Consider the following 16,861-nt stretch of genomic DNA (forward strand, 5'->3'; position numbering starts at 1 on the left):
GGGAGTGGGAAGGAGCAAGCAGTCCCCTGCTGAGAGCCACTGCTGTCTAATCCCTGAGGACCCCAAGACCAAGAATCCTACCAGGAATTACCTGGCCACCACTCGACATGGTTCTCAGGGAGACCTTAGACCCACGTAGTTTTAACAAGGCAGTGTTCTCAACGCTGGTTGCCTATTAGAATCACCTGAGACATTTACCAATGCCCAACTGAGCGTTAGTATTTTTTTAAAAAAAGCTTCCCAGGGCCTGTTAAATTGTAAACAGGACAAACGACCTCTGAACCGAGTGTACTGAGCAGTCTTAATATTTATAAAAACACCAAAAAAAAATCCACCCCAAATTTATTTCAAATAGGAAATACTAAGTAGTTTCAGAGCAAGAAAAAATAATTCCATTTGTCAGTAGATTAGAGAACATAGGCCCCAGGGGACATGTCACATTTGCTTTTTGTTGTTCTGTTATCATCACAAAGTAGTTGAGAAACTGGATACCTCTGGGCATTGTGAGCTTTGTAGCAGTTTGACTGAAGGCGCCTCTACTCGATGGAGAGCAATTTCTCTGGTGCTTGTAAATCAGACTCTTTTGACCAAAGTGGCAGGGAGGAGCCTGGCCAAGAGGAAATTCCTGGAAGGTGAAATGTCTGGGATTGGCAGGGAAGGAAGATCAAGACTTAGCAAGGCTAAGGGTGGCCTAGGAAGGGAAGCCTTCTGATAATGTTCTTCAGCAGATGAAAAATATGACCCAGTGGCTTCCTCTTTCCTTTGTTAGTGTTTCAGCAACAGTGGGAATAAAATAAGGAAGTTCTTGATAACTTAGGATCTGGATGGATGATGCCCAGAAGGCGTACATGTTCTGGCAGCTGCCAGTCATGGCCAGCCAGGAGGGGCTGGCCAAGGTTCTCATCCAGCTACTGATCTTCCAGAAGGTACAGGATGCATTGGATGATGTTCCATTTTCCATGTGGTATTAGGCAACTCACTTAACTTCCCTGGGATTTTGTTTCCTTATCTGAAAGGTGAGCAGCATAGTACTTACCCTGGACAATCACTGTGACAATTAAATTAGACAACGTGCTGTGTGAAACGTAAAGCGGTACCGGCAGCCAGCTGTAAACCCAGAGCCAAGCACGCCATTACATGACCGCGTCAAGCTCGTGTTTCTCTGGTTTGTCCTCTGGTTGTTCTGCCTCCAAGTCTGCCTTAGGGTCTGGCTGGTGGATTTCAATGAAAACAACGTAGATGAGGCCTCCAATGGCAGCTCCAACAAAAGGGCCCACCACGGGAATCCACCAGAAGTTGTTCCCAGCTCTGAAAGCAAACAAAGAAATTAGTGATACACCACTTGGCCTTCCTCTGGGTATTAATGCTAGTTATTCAACTAACCACCTAGTCTTATCAGCAAGAGCTAGGACCTGTACAGCACATGGAACTATATTCAATATCTTGTGTTTGCTTACAATGGAAAAGAATCTGAAAAAGAATATATGTATATGTATAATTGAATCACTTTGCTATACACCTGAAACTAATACAACATTGTAAGTTAACTATACTTCAATTAAAAAAAATCAGCAATAGTATAAGGGCTCTAACTGTAGCTTGGCAACCATCATCCTAGATTTTCCATTATACCTGATTTCAGATGATCTGTCCCATTGCCTATTAGTACCTGTGAGAGAAATGTACCACTTATTTCCTTTTAAGAAAACATAGTCCCTGGACCTATGGTCAAAACTGAGGGCACCCAGGGAAGATTCAGGTTGATTATTCAGGAATGGCCTTTCCCTCACCCTGAAATAATGAGTCCTGGAGATTATGGATGAAAGGGATATGTGGAGAGATTCCTGGACATCAGTGGTGTATGGGGGCAATTACAAATTAATCAGAAAACATTTGCCAATGAGTGAATGAACTTAAATCAAAAGTGGCTATCTGAATTGCCTACTAAGTATAATTTAATTCACTACTTATACTTTGAGGTCACAGCTTACTTAAACTTACTCTCTGATAAGGACTTTCATTCAGTGATTCCCTCTCCCCTCCAAAAATCCTCAGTGTCAGTACATTGTATTGGAGGTACAGTTCTGGGCGGAAGCAGGTGCCCCTGTGAATTGTCACCATCTTTTTTGGGGACAGAAAATCCATTTAAGTAACTCCGTAGGAAGGACCATGAGTGCTTAGAAGCAAGTAAAACTATATAATATATTATTTAAGGGTATGTACATTTGAGATACAAACTTTTCAAAAGTGGGGGAACAATGAACAAAAAAATTCAGGATAATGCGGAGGAGACAGGAAAGAGGAGCACACAGCTCCGCAGCTACAGTGCTCTGTTGGGGGAAGGATCCACGCTGCTTATTTTCTTGTTACACTTGCTAACTATACACATGTTCCATGGACCTTTTGTTTATATGCAATTTTGATTACAGCGTATAATAAAGGAAATAAGCACGAAACAAGGGGCTGTCCTAGAATTCATGAGACCTAGTTTTAATCTCAGGACGGTCCAGAAGGTCTTTGGGCAAGTCTCCCCACCTCTGAGCTTCATTCTTCCACTAAAAGGCGGTCCCTTCCACTCGGATCATCCGAGTACTCTCTTAGATCATAAACCTTGGATCATCAATGCGGATTCACAATAAGGTTATAAATCTTAGACCATAAATGCAGGCTCCAGGGGAGAGCACTGAGATTGAGCACAGCGGCCACCAGATGTCACTCTTACTGCATGGGAGAGAATGCTGCGCTCAGCGGTTCTCACAGCGCCCTTTCCCACGCCTCCAAATCCAGGTGGAATTTTCTGAGAGGCACCTGGGCTTTAAAGAACTAGGTGCCTACTCTTCAGGTAAGCACATGAAGCAAGTGTAAGCCAACTTACGTGGTCCTTCCTTTCTTCCATCACTAGTTGAAACAAATCTCTCACTGTCCTTTAACAGATTAGGGTTCAAGATGCCTGCCAGCACACATGTCCTTTCACTGGCTGGACCCTCTACCTTCCAACAGAGTTGAATATACTGTGCCAGGGTCATAAGTCTTAAGTGGAGGAGCTCAGATGTGGTTCCCTGCCTGGCCCAGTCTTAAAGGTAAACGAGGTCATTTGCATGCTATGATTTGGGGAGGGGTGTGCCAGGAAAATGTCTGTGTTAATTGCTTAAGGTACCATCACCAGGGACTCATTCTTTTGGTTAAACTATTTTAAAAATTAACAGTACCCCTGAGATGCTTCATCCATTAAGTTATTAACACTTCAATGTGAATTAGTGAAGACAACTTGCTTAGGAAACATCCTAATACTTAAGAGAAAAGCAAGAGTCAGCCAGGGTCTGTCTGGCCCTTGTCAGGCCCTCTGGGGCCCAGCTTCCCATGTCATCCTCACTGCGTGCCAAGCAGGGACAAGTGAGGGTCCAAGAATAAGGCAGTCTGGGTTTTATCTGAGACCTCAGGTGTGGATCCAAACCAAGATACCTCCTGGGATGCTTACCTCGGATGTAGGACCCTGAAAGGATGGGACACTCTAGGGACACTCTGGAGTCCTATTACCCCTCAAAAGTTTTTATAGGAACTTTCTGGTTGAGGACTGTCAGCCAGCCTAGTTCTTTCCTAATTGATTTCTACCCCCTCTGCTTCTTTTAATCCATTTTATATAATGATGTCAAATTAATTTTCCTAAATCAAAGTTCTAAACATGTCAGTCTTCTGGCCTAAATCCTTTGCTGCTCCCCATAAACTAAGAAAAGACAGTAGGAAAACCCCAAAATTCTCCTTCTAGGAGTCTAGGTGCTCTGTGATCTGAAACAATTGCCCTTCCAACCTTCTTCATGCACCCTTCCAGCCAGTTCGTGTGTTATTTTAACATTTTGTCTTTGGATATAAAGTCCTCTCTGCCTGAAATATCCTCTCTGCCCCCATTTAAGCACTTCCAAATACTACAAAATGCCCCTGCTTTCACCCCCTTATTCCTAAATTTGGAGATGCAAACCTTCTCTCAACTCCTGGAGTTCATTAGTCATGTCTTTTTAATGGCACATGACATCTTCTACTTGTGTCAGAGCCTGAGTTCACTCTTCAGAAACAGAACATTAAATAAAGCGTGATGGGCAGCGACAGTGAGGGCCTTTTTAGCACAGGGCCTTGGACCAGAGATCAAGTAGCTGCATGGATGAGTGAACGAGGGGGAAAGACCCAGATGCTCACAAGGGACGTGATGCTAGGAGTCTGGCATTACGTGATGTCATCATTCTCCCGCAGACCTGGTCTCCTACTGTAAACTGAGCAAAACAAAAAGAGAATAGGCAAGATCTCTACCTGTTTCAGAACCACCATCACACCTAAAGCTTTGGGTGAATCACCAAGCAGGGCTCAAAGCGAGGGCAGGTCACTGTGGGGCAGCTTTGTTCTAGGGGTCTGTGTGAAGCTCACAGAGGTGACTTGGTGGCTGGGGCAGTGGTCTCCTGGAGTGAACCTCAGGAAGTTGGGATTAAAGGAGATTCATGGGCTAAGTCTGAGCTTTGGAAATAAGAAGGTCTTTAACATATGTTTTTGATGCTCTTTGGAAGAACACAAAGGATCCTTCCTTTTGGGGACATTCTGTTCAACCTTTTCATGTTCCAGGAGTGATCATTCTGGAGCAGAGCTTCTCAGCTGTGGCACTCTTAACGTTTTGGCCTGAATAATTCTCTGCTCGGGGAATCTGTCCTGGGTTCTGTAAGATGCTTAGCAGTATCCCTCTACTGGCCTCTGCCCACAAGATGCTGGTGACAACTTCTGCCCCCACCCTCCCCAGGGTGACAACCCAAAGTGTAACCAGGCATTGCCGAATGCACCTGTGGGCAAAATCACCTCTGGCTAAGAACCACTGCTATAGAAAATTCATTGTATTTTGCTTGATTCTCTTTGTATCCATGATCTCCTAGGACATGTGTGGCACACAGCATTTACCCATTCTTTTGTTCGATAGCTTTCATTGAGAGCTTTCTGTGTGCCAAGCCCTGTCCTAGCCACTGCGGACACAGCAGTGAAGCACCGTCCAGGCCCCTGTCTTCGCGACGCTCATGTTCCAGCAGCTGTAGCGCCATTTGTGCTGGTGATCAGAATGGTGTCAGTGATTTCAGTTACTCGTGTTTCGTGCTGGTGAAGGCAACCCAAGCTCTCACTTAAATAAACTCATCCCGTGAGTGCGACTATATATGCAGGTCAGCATTAGGGATGCTCCAGCGTTTTGTTCTCACAGCAGACATTAAACTAAAATTAGCTCACATGTATATTTACTACTTCTCGTTCTCCGTGTTAGAGCCCTGTTTCCTGGGGAACCACGAGGAGTCCCTTCACAGAGAGATGTGATGAGTGGATGGGGACCGGCCAGCATGACTTTATGGGGAGAAAGTGGGAAGGAATTGCTGGGGAAAGTTTGTCCTGGGAGCTTGGTACCAGCAGTTGGCCTATTTCCTCAGCACATTCTGAGGTAGCAAGCCCACGGTCTTGCCATTTCCTGTGCACAGCCAGACTCTCTTTTATGTCTTTCTGCCAGGACTTTTTAAACTTCAAGAACCAGCTCGGCGCTCAGTTCTTCAGTGGTGCCTTCCTTAACTGATGCAGGCAGAGCTGGTCACTCCCTCTTCTGTGTTCCCTCAGCACTGTGTTTCAGGGGTTGCCGAAACACTTGTTACCTTGTTCAGGGCCAGCGTCTTAGCTGAATTTGAAATTTCCTTGCCTAGCACAGTGGCCACAGCATAGATAGCACTCAAGGAGGACCTGCCGAGTGGATGAATGAAGCAAAGCTAGCATGGTTCATTAGGAAGGGCCCTGGAGTGGTACCAGAGGATGTCAATTCTGCCCCTAACTTTGTCACAAAGTGAATATCAGACATGCCATACAACTAAAATACTCACATAAAACCCATGTACCAATGGAGAAATTATTATTATATAGGACAAATCTGTGTCTTTTGAATTTTTTGAGAGACTCTCTGTCTTTCTCTGTCTCTCTCTCTGTCTCTCTTTGCCTCTGTCTCTGTCTCTGACTGTCTCTCTGTGCCTGTCTCTTTGTCCCCCTCCCCCTTCTCTCTCTCTCTTCCACACACATACACACACACCCTGTATCACCAATGAAATATTCCACACTTATGATGAGAATGCATTTAACCTCCACCCTCCCATCTGTCCTCCCTTGGACCCCCAGGTTGAAGCACAGCTTCCCCCAGTGAGGCACAGCATGAAACTTTCTCCTTTCTCCTTGACCATTGTTACTTACGTGAAGACCTCAAACCCCCATCCTGCCAAAGCAGTGAAAAGCCTGGGACCCAGGTCTCGAGCCGGGTTCATGGCGTTGCCACTGTTCATCCCCAGAGAGGAAGTAAGGACAGCAATCAGGAGGCCAACAGCAATGGGCTCTAGACCTCTGGGGACTCCCAAGTTTCTCGAGTCAAAAATGGCAAAGACAACAATGATGAGGAACATGGTGGATGCTACCTGGGGAGGGAGAAAATGTACAAGGGGGTTAGCTTAGCTTGCTCCCACTTGCCCACCTCAAAACTCATCCCCTCTTGTTAAAAACAGACATAGGAATAAGTAACCTGCACGGGTGAGCACTCTGTGCCAGACACTTCTTGTCACAGCTGTGCTAGACATTCTCCGCCACGGATTAGTTACCTGCCCAAGGGGGCACTGCCAGTGGCAGTTGCGTGTGGATCCAGAGAGTTCACTCAGGAGACTGCTGTCTTTACTGCAATCTCATGCTAAGCTACTACCCAGCCAAACAGAAAGCAAGCTGCTGGCTGGAAAAATGAACCAAGGGCCTCCCTCAAACTGGTGAGAAAAATAATGTGAGGCATCAATAGGTAAATGGGCAAAAGAAATGAAAAAAAAAATTCATGAAAGAAAAATAGACTTAAGAAACAAGTAAGTGGGCAAAACTGATTTGTAATGAAAAATAAAATGCAACTAATACCAAATGTTAGGGAAGTGATGCCGGTTCTTTCAGGCTTCCCTAGTTGAACTAAACTCATACTACACTTTGTAAAGGCAATTCAACAGTAATTTAGCAACATGCATTAAAAAATTATTATTTACTTAATTTGACCCAGTTGGATATGTGAGAACCATACCATGGAAATAATCTAAAATATGGGGAAAAATCTTAAAACAAACATGCAAATAAATAATGAAGCATTATTTATAGTACTGGAAAACTGGAGTCCACATCCACAGGGAAAAGGCTAACTATATTACAGGGTGCCCATTCTGTGGTCAGTTATATAGCCATTAAAAGCAGTAAATATAAAAACGATATGGCAGCAACATTTAAAAATTCATATGATATTCAGTTAAAAATTATATGTGCATTACATTTTATATTTGAAAACACGCATAAAATGCAAGTTGTAAGAGATTTTGCAAACAATAACAGCGGTGTTCTGAAGTGGTGCAGTGTAGCAGGTGTTTGCCCCACTCTCTGTTTTCTAAAATTTCCAAGTGATCATTTAACTTTAACAGCTAAATGACAGCTACTATTGTCCAAGTGCTTATTATGTGCCAGGGACGTCACATACTTTCTCTCGTTAGAACTTCACAAGAATCCATGAGATAAATTCTATTTATTGCCAGTTTACAGACAAGGAAATGTGGATAGCGGTTAAGAAACTTGACCAAGGGCACACAGCTCATAAGCAGAAGAATCAGGATAAGAATCAGGCAACTGATTTTAGACCAGAAGAGTTGTGCTGTTGGCTATACCACAGGTGCTTGGATGCAGCTTGTTTAAATGTCAATAAGGCAGAGACACTTCTAGCTGCCTGGAGAGTCTGGATAAAACTGTGCACATGGGGAGACACGGACAACCCGTGATACTCTCTCAACTACCACACTTCACAGTTCTTGAACTAAGATAAAAATGTCTTTTCTTGAGGCGTCCATGTTTTAGATCACGTGCACAAAAGAGACAGTTAGAGTGAAGCAAACCCTAATGCCCCTACAGGGGTTGAAGTGTCCAGTCATCCACTTCTCTCTGAACCTCAACTGATGTGAAACGGTGTATATATTAAAGAGGAGGCAGGAGACTTAGTGGTGTCAACTTTGGCAAGGCAAGAATTGGTCAACAAAGCTTGGCTTACGCTTAGGGACCTCTGACTTTGGAAACATAGCCTTTCTTTTCTGATAGGCCTATGATGTTCATATACATCCCCCTCATTAGATTATGTCTTTTCACCAAAGCTAAGTCTTTGCTGAATGTGCACTTACTTGTTCTGCGAATGCATTTGCCAGAGACAGATACGGAGCTGGGTATGTTGCAAAAATGTGAGCTGTTGCATTTTCTCCCACGATGAGCAGTTTTCCACCAGCAAAAGACATAAATGCATCTACAGAAGACAGAGCCCTGGCACATTAGTGTCCTCTGGGCAGGGGTGAGAGGGGCCTCAGCCAGGTCCTGTGATGAACAACTAACTGCAGGCAGACATGCAGGTTCCGCTTGGCAGATCCACATCATTTGCCTCTCTTCACTTCGCAGTATGGTTGTTTTAGGGACGTCCAGAGAAATCCCAGCACGGCGGGTCAGGGAAAGAAAGCCCCGGCTACCCTCGATGGTTCACTCCAAACTCCAGCCAAATCCCCACTCAGTGGATCCCGGGATCCAGTTTTCTCTGGGGGAAAATCTTGGAATTTTCAAGATTGACCTGAAGCCAAAGTGAAGCTTGGACCTACTCTAGGCAGAATTCATGATGCCCAGTGGGGTCTCCATAACTCCTAATGATAGTCCAGAATTTGAGGGTGTCAGGTACAGTGAAGATGCCCTTGGAGCAAGGGACAGAGCAGTCCCTGGCACTGCCAGCGCCGCTCCCAGGCCTCTCTTGCCACAGCAGCCAGCTCTCTGGGCTTCTGGTCTGGTCTTGAATTCCTATTTACTCTTTCTACACTCTTGTTTCTTAGAACATGCTATGGGAAGAGGTCCCTTTCCACAATGTATCTCTCTTAGGCTTGGCTCATAAAGTCTAGTTCCTAAGAGCTTCAGTGTGAGAGACATACAATATTGAAACTTGCCTTGGGTTGGAGAGAAGGAACTACTTTACAGTTGATTTTATGGACCCCCAAGATTTTTTAGTGTGAAGGGCCTCAGAAGTCATCTAGTTCAATTCTTTCATTTTCCAGAGGAGGAAACTGAGACCATTAAGGTCAGACGACATACACAGCTACATACTCGGTTCACCTGGAACTAAAGTCTGGGTCTTCGATGATCAGTACTGTGGTTCCCCCAGGGCTGTTGCAGAAAGGAAGCCCTGGCTATTGGACAGGAGAGAGATGTTCCCTACCCAGCCCATTTCTCTCTGTACTCCCTCCCTTCAAAGACTTTGTTCCAGGTTCCCTCTCTAAATACTTACTCATCAGACCCTTTCCCCCCAGTCCATGGCTCCTCTCCCGGCCAAATCAGGGAAAGCCCTGGAGAAGCCACTGGCCTGTTGCTTATTCCGACATTGCTCACTGTAGTGCTGGTTGGGTCTAAAGATAGACTTCCTTTAAGTTCTGCTCTGCATTTAAGTCGTGACCATTTTCATTAAGGGGCTTCATGAATTTGCCCTAATGATAATGTTGGCCCCGTTATTTAGAACTTAGGACTCTTAGAACTGCCTTTAAAGTGTAGAATGCTTCCTGTTCCTGGCTTATCTCATCTCTTCCAACCAAGTAATCCTGATTTTCAACTTAACGCACAGCTCTCCCTAATATCTGGACTCAGGGGCTCTACTCACCATAGTAAATGCCAAAGAGGACTGCGGACCCTGCAAAGGCTCCTAAGAGCTGGGCGCCCACATAAAAAGGGAATTTGACCCACTTCATCCGTCCAAAAAGACACATTGCGAAAGACACGGCTGGGTTGACGTGTCCACCTGCAAGGAAGAGAAGGTGATTAGGAAAGTCAGAGGGCAGGCCAGAGAGAATTATTGTGAGGAAAACCTTATCTGGAGACCTCAGACAGAACTCAATCTTCTAAACAGGGGACTGTATGTTAGGAGACGCGGGTGTGTGTGTGTGTGTGTGTGTGTTGAGTGGAGAGGAAGGGGATCTTACCACCCTCATGGCATCATTAGACATTGTTTAGGAAGTTCAGCTTTCTGAAAGGGAAGTCAAATATAGAAAGAAACTTGTACTCAATTGGTTCATTTTCTTTCTATTTTTCTTTCTTGCTGTCTATCTGTCTTTCTTTCTTTCTATCTACCTACCATCCATCCATCTATCTACTGGGTTATGCCTATCTATAAAGCAATAACCCCAAAGAGACTGATGTAAACTGTTAACTTCAGTATATTGTTAAGGGAACATACTTACACATCTAGTAATTCCTGAGTCCACATCCAGAGGTCACAGAAGCAAGGTTAGAACTAAAAAGAGACATCTCTTTAAGGGGAAACGGCCCCTCCTCCACGGTCTGTGCCTCTCACTGAGGTAAGGGGCTCAGTTTACTCTGGGGTGGTCACAGCGTCTGGGTGGATTCTCTGCAGTCCCTCTGGGTAAAGGATGTGTATCTCACACACAGAAATGGAGCAGCATTCCATTCACTCCAACCTCAGCTCTGACTTGAGACGTCAGCCTCCTTGATTCTCATGTCTCTGCAAGACCAGAGAGAGGGCCTGCTCTGGGGTGGGTCCCTGATATCCCCCGCTGGCTTCACTGGTAGCAACAACACTTACTGAACACTTGCGAGATGCTGTCACAGGGGTGTGACATGTGCTTGGTCCCCCTAAGAACCCAGTGAGACAGGTACTACTCTAGCTAATCGGTGAGGAAACTGAGGCACAGAAGTAATGTCTTAAGGCCACATGGCTAATGAGTGTTAGGTCTAGGATTCAAATCCAGGTTTATTTGAACTCTAGGGCCTATGTTCTAGGTTATACCTCTTTCAGTTTATAAAAGTTTCTCTGCCTTAGAGGGCCAGAAAATAAAAAAGAATTTCAAAAATCATCTCTGAGCACGTGGGCTTGCTTCCTAGGTGCAAAGCGTACCTACTTATGTGAAGAGTATGGACCACGTCTTGGGGGGGAGGGCATGAGTGTCACTGGCAATGTGGCCACACTGAAATGTGGGGCCTGTGGCTTGTGGAAACAGTGTGAACAAAGGAGTGATGGTGATGGTGATACTTTGCCATTTGAACCCCGCTTCCACTGCTTTTGGAAGCCTCCACCCTCAGCCTCCACCGTGAAGAAAGCCATGCTTTTCCTGAGTCTCTAAGCTAATGTGGGAGGGGTTCTGGCTGCTGGCTAAACCATGAGGGTCCTTTCTTCACCAGTCTCTGCCATTGGGGGGGCTAATATAAACAAGAAAATGCCAATATATCAAAGCACAGATGACTTCCTAAAGCCTTACAGACATGTCTACTGTTTTGTCTTACTTTTATATCCAAGAGGGTCACAGTTCTGGAGACTGGCAGGAGTACACCTTACTAGGAAAGCTGGAAACAGGGGTTAAGAGAGGGGAGCGCAAGGGCAGTGGGAAGTTCCTGAAGCCAGCCCTGTTCCTCTTCTCCCAGAGGCTGGCTGGAGGGTAGCTGCCACCCAGCCAGCCTGGAGGGACCCATTGTGAAAAGACAAGGGGACATAAAAAATCAACTCCAATCAAAAATACTTCCTCTCAGATGAGCCCACCAATGGGGGATTTATGGTTTAACACGCTCTTCTTCCAAAATAAAACTTGCTGTAGTTAGGCTTATGCTTTTAGCCTCTCAAAAGCACCCAGAGACAGGAGCTGTTTGTTACTCACCTTGACCTTCACATGCTGCAAGGCACTTAGTAGGTATTCAAGATATGAAAGTTGGGGAAGTAAATAGAGTCCTTTATTCAGATAGCTCAGACTGCAAAGATCTACAGAAGGAAAGTTGTTTGGGGGTCAGAGAGGGTGTGTCTGGGAGGGTGCTCCGCGAAGCAATGAGGGAAGTTTCTCCTTGCAGAGGTGAGTGATCACTCAGCTTACCCAAAGGACAGAGCAGAGCAGTGTAGTGGAAAGAACATGGGTGCTAGAGTCAGAGAGGGCCACTCTCAAATCTTGGCCCTGCCAAGGTTGTGATGATCAGATTATTCCCATGAAGAGCCCAGGGGGTGTAGATGGAGCCCACGAGGCCTGAGATGAAAGTCTTACATGAGCAGGCCGAACTTTTCCAAGGTTCTGTCTTAGATGGGTCCCCTCCTCCCCACCACCCACAGATAAATCTGTGATAGAGATAATATTTCATTTGTCATTAAGCAAAGCTTTTTTGCTTTTTTCAATGAATTTTTACTGCTTATAAAATGCTATATCAAAAACAACCGCCATAGTATAGGGACAAGTAAGCAATGTAAACACTTCTTGGGGAATGGTGCGTAATTAGGGCGTTATGAGTTCTGATTGGCCAGATTGGATTGCCAGACTACTGGCATATTCTCAAGGGAGCAGGGTGCGGTAACTGCCTTGCAGTAAGGTGATGTTTTATATTCCAAAACCAGATGTCAGCTGACCTTACCAGTCTGGACCACAAAGTGGGATCCCATTTATGTTTATGCCCAATATACATTGGTTATTTTTGGAATTCTCAAAGAGGGCCTCACATGTGCCCACAAACCAATGTGTTAGCTGCAGCCACCTTAAGAAAGTCACCTCCCACCATGTAGTCTTCCTCTCCTATTTCTGAGGCTGCTGAAGCCAATACTGAGTCTGCGTGGATGTCATTGGTGGGCCAGTGTGTTGTCTGTGCATGTCCCCCCCAGTTCTCAGGGAGCCTGGATATAACTAATAGAGATGGGGAAATAATCCTCCTTTCCAACTCAATGCTACCTTTTATCAGCCAAGCTCAGATACTGCTCTACCTGTACTTTGAGATCTCACAGTCTCTCATAAACAGTTTGGACAGCTCCAGAGCTGCGCCTGGAAATAACCTCTAGTGAAAACGGTCCCGTCAGTTCTAGCCCGCACCCCTCTGAGCACAGGGGCTTAACCCCAGGCTAAAGGCCAGATGGGAAGACTCCACACCATCCGTCACTCCCTCTCCTCCTTCCTGCTGGCCCCTGCCCCTTTTCCTCCTGTGGCAACTCCAGATATACCAGTGGATGCAAACAGACATTGTCAGCAGTGGTGGCGAAGGGTGTTAGCTACGTTGGTAGAGTCTGGGACCAATTTACCCTAAGTAAATATTTGATGACATTCAATTCAGGGTTTTATGCAGGTGAAATACTGCAAAACCACATTTCCACCTAAAAAAAAGAAAAAATAGCTGAGAATATCCCTACATTTATATTGCATGGTTTGTGGAAACCACACTTGTGTGGATGCAGTTGGGAGCATGTAGGGGGAGACATTGGAGCATCCTACCTGCTTATTCGAAGCCAGGAGTGTGTTCCGTGTCTGGTGTCAAGGCCTGCACTGTAATTAAAGCCTTGGCACGTTCAGGGTGGTCCCTTGGTTATTCCTGTGCCTTAGGTAGGCAGTACAGTGCTGGGTTCACAGCAAAGGTTCGGCAAGAGTTTGAACAGAAACACTGCTCATGCCAAAAAAAACTGCACGTACAGGACTCTGTAAGCCAGATTGCACCAGGATCTGAGTCTGCCTGTGAAATGGAAAGGCTGCCAGCCAGCAGATGACTGTTCCCCTGCCCAGACCACAGAGGCTCTGAGAGGGTCTGTTTGGGGCACTGTTTAGTGCTCCAAAGGGAGTATTTGTCTCCAGGCCTGGCAGCTCAACTGCAGGATTCTCCAGCTGGACCACTCTGCCCAAAGGCCCTGCCTGCCCTGCCCTTCCCATGATAGACCATTGTGGGATAATGGAGACCTGTGCTTCGCTGTCATGTAGACCTGGGTCAGGTCTTTAATCTGCCTCTTTACCAGCTCTAGGACTTCCAGCAATTTTACTCAATCCCTTGGAGCTCAAGTTTTCTCTGTAGAGTGGACAATAATGCCTGCCTCCTCAGCCTGCAGCTGGAGAGGAGAGAGGAGATAAAGCCTGTATGGCACCCAGCACAGAGCCCAGCATGCAGGGGTTACCTTTCTTCCCTTATTACCAGCAGTCTTGCCTTGGTGTTCTGAGCCCCCTGACAAGGCTGCTGAAGATTCTACAAGCCTTTGGGAACTGGATCATTTCCACAGTCCCTTCCTAGGTTCCCAGGCCGAATTAAACGTCATTTCATTTTGCTTTTCAGAACCTTGAGAATGGCTCCTAATTAGCCCACCCCTCAGGGCAGGATTGGACCAAGCCCTTCAGGACTAGGTCTGCACCTCCATGAAAGCACCAGCCGTTTTGCAAGTGACCTAGACTCTCTCTCATTGCTGTAGAGAGAGGTCTGGGGACTTGCCTCTGTTGTAGTGATCTACACTGGGCTGTTCAGCGTGGGGCAGAGCTAGTAAAAGATTGTATTGACAGAGGAATTGTAGGATTCAGTGGCCAGATTTAGGAAGCAGTCAGTTCTAAATGCTAACGCCCATCTCTGTCTCTTGCTAAATGTTGCCTTTGCTCAAGTCACCATTTGCTGGCCATTTAAATTTTGTTGTCTATGAAAAATAGAATCAAATACATATTCTTGCAGGACTGTTGGGATCTAAAAACTAATGTAAAGCACCCAGCACTGTGCCAGCACGTTGGAATGGCTGAGCTAACAGCAGCTACTATTAGTTTTACTACTTACCAGAGACACCTCCAGTCACATAAATGGCCATCGCAACTGCCATTGGAAATCCAATAATGATAGTGACGATTCCTCCAAAATGTCCTCGACTGAGGACAGCCTGGGCAACAGAGCCACATCCAAGGACCTGGGATGAGAGGAAACTTGGCAAGTGAGTGCAGACGGCCACAACCAAAGACAGCGAAAAGTCAGAGTAACAAGAAGTATATTTCAAGCAAACTCACGTATTGGGCTGCCACAGGCTTCACACAAATCGAATTATAACCCTCTAGCTACGCACAGATAGCAAAGTGGTGGTCCTAGGGCTCGCCTGGCTTCCCGATGAGTTTCGTTAGGCCTGCACAGTGTTGGAATTTTGTACGGGTAATTTCACACAATGATCCAGACCTCTGGCTTTTATTTTAATTTTTTTTTTTAAATTTGAGATAATTGTAAATTTACGTGCAGTTGTAAGAAATATCACAGGAAGATCCCACATACCTTTTGCCTATTGGTTCCTTTCAGTCAATTAGAAAATTCAGCAACGCGTAGGAAAATAATTTCCTGGGACAGAGTGGCCATAGGTTGCTCCCTTTAAACAGAGTTTGAGTCCTCCTAGCTGGCTCACTTCACTTGCGCGTTTAAGTCTTCTTCCTGGCCCCTGCAGGCATTTGAGTTTGCAGTTGCTGCTCTAAGGGCTCTCAGTATAAGCCAGATGGGCTCAGAACAATTGTATGCACACCCAGAAAGTGGGAGGGCCATTTTTACCTTGTAAAAGGCCAGTAGAGGCTAAAATGCCAGAAAGCAAAAGACTACAGGGGGACAGAAGGTCTCTTCTCCCTGACGAGGCTGTATTTTCCCGAGAGCAGAGGCTGCCAAACCCACCGCTTCTTGCGTTCCCTGTGGCACCAGGCACAAGGCTGCAGGCACTCCACAAACCTTTGCACAAGGAAGGCGAAGTATCATCATGAGCCTCCGAAAGTCTCCAGCTGATGGAGGCTCTTTTGGAGAATGCAATCAGCATTCAGAAATGTTTGGAATAAACATAATATGGTGCATCTACCAGCAGAATGCTATGCAGTCATAAAATAGAATGAGGGAGATCTGTGTGTCCCAAAGTGAAAAGACCCCCAGGGTTTATTATTAAATTTAAAAGCGATGCAGAGCAATTTTAAAGCAGACTGCCAATTGTATTAAAGACACACTATAGGTATTTCTTTTTATATGCATGGGATATCTCCATGAAATAGGATTGGACACTGTGTGAGGAAAGTAGGTGGCTGGGACAGGTACTGAGAAAGAACTTTTCATTATGTATCCTTTTCTCTTTACCAACTGTCTTAGTCCATTTGGGCTGCTATAACGAAATACCACAGACTAGGTGGCTTATAAACAACAGAAATTTATTTTTCACAGTTTTGGAGGCTGGAAGTCCAAGATCAGGGCCAGCATGGTCAGATGAGGGTCCTCTTCCAGGCTGTAGACTTCTCTCTGTGCTCTCATACAGTGGAAGGGCAGAGCTAGCTCTCTGGGACGTCTTTCATAAGGGCTCTACTAACCTTACTCATAATGGCTCTGCCCTCAGGACAATTTCTAACCAAAGGCCCCACTTCCTAATACTGTCACCTTGGGCATTAGGTTTTCAACAAATTCAATGAACCAAGGGGCAGGGGAACTACAAACATTTAGACCATAGCACCATATATTTCCTAATTTTAAAAAAATATGTCATATATATTGAATAACCAGTTAAAACCATTTAATCATGGCCCATTAGAGAAGCATTTGGTAAGAAAATGTGATAAATATAAATAAATAAATAAACAAACAAACACACCACATACATACACAGTGGAATATTATTTGACCATAAAAAAGAATTAAAATTAACTCTTGCCATTTGCAACAACATGAATGGACCTTGAGAGCATTATACTAAAATAAGTCAGATAGAGAAAGACAAATACCATATAATTTCACTTATATATGGAATCTAAAAATGAAAAACAAAAAGCCAAGCTCACAGATAGAGAACAGATTGGTGGAGTTAGGGGGTGGGTGAAATAAGTGAAGGGAGTCAAAAGGTACAAACTTCCAGTTATAAAATAAATAAGTCATGGGGATGCCACGTTCAGCATGGTGGCTATAGTCAGTAATACTGTATAGCATGTCTGAAAGTTGCTAAGAGAGTAAATCATAAAAGTTCTCATCTCAAGAAAAAAATCTTTAACAATGTATGGTGACAGATGTTAACTAG

General features: G+C 45.1%; 2 protein-coding genes across 3 annotated transcripts in view; one reads left to right on the forward strand and one right to left on the reverse strand.

Annotated features, from left to right (window-relative positions):
- ALDH1A2 (aldehyde dehydrogenase 1 family member A2) overlaps positions 1-16,861 on the forward strand; it is a 267,478-nt gene that overhangs the window by 82,661 nt on the left and 167,956 nt on the right. The window lies entirely within an intron of this gene.
- The window catches only part of AQP9 (aquaporin 9), a 36,197-nt gene continuing 19,661 nt past the window's right edge, over positions 326-16,861 (reverse strand). The window contains exons 2-6 of one of the 2 annotated variants that reach the window (XM_031452993.2): positions 14,626-14,752; positions 9,734-9,871; positions 8,232-8,350; positions 6,247-6,464; positions 326-1,308 (exon numbers count right to left, since the gene is read on the reverse strand). In XM_031452993.2, the coding sequence (XP_031308853.1) occupies positions 1,134-1,308; positions 6,247-6,464; positions 8,232-8,350; positions 9,734-9,871; positions 14,626-14,752 (777 nt within the window). In that variant the 3' untranslated portion in view covers positions 326-1,133. The remainder of the gene's footprint in view (positions 1,309-6,246; positions 6,465-8,231; positions 8,351-9,733; positions 9,872-14,625; positions 14,753-16,861) is intronic. The other variant, XM_031452994.2, reaches the window with a different exon arrangement.

Source organism: Camelus dromedarius, chromosome 5 (genome assembly GCF_036321535.1).
Source record: "Camelus dromedarius isolate mCamDro1 chromosome 5, mCamDro1.pat, whole genome shotgun sequence".
In the NCBI taxonomy this organism is placed as follows: Eukaryota; Metazoa; Chordata; class Mammalia; order Artiodactyla; family Camelidae; genus Camelus; species Camelus dromedarius.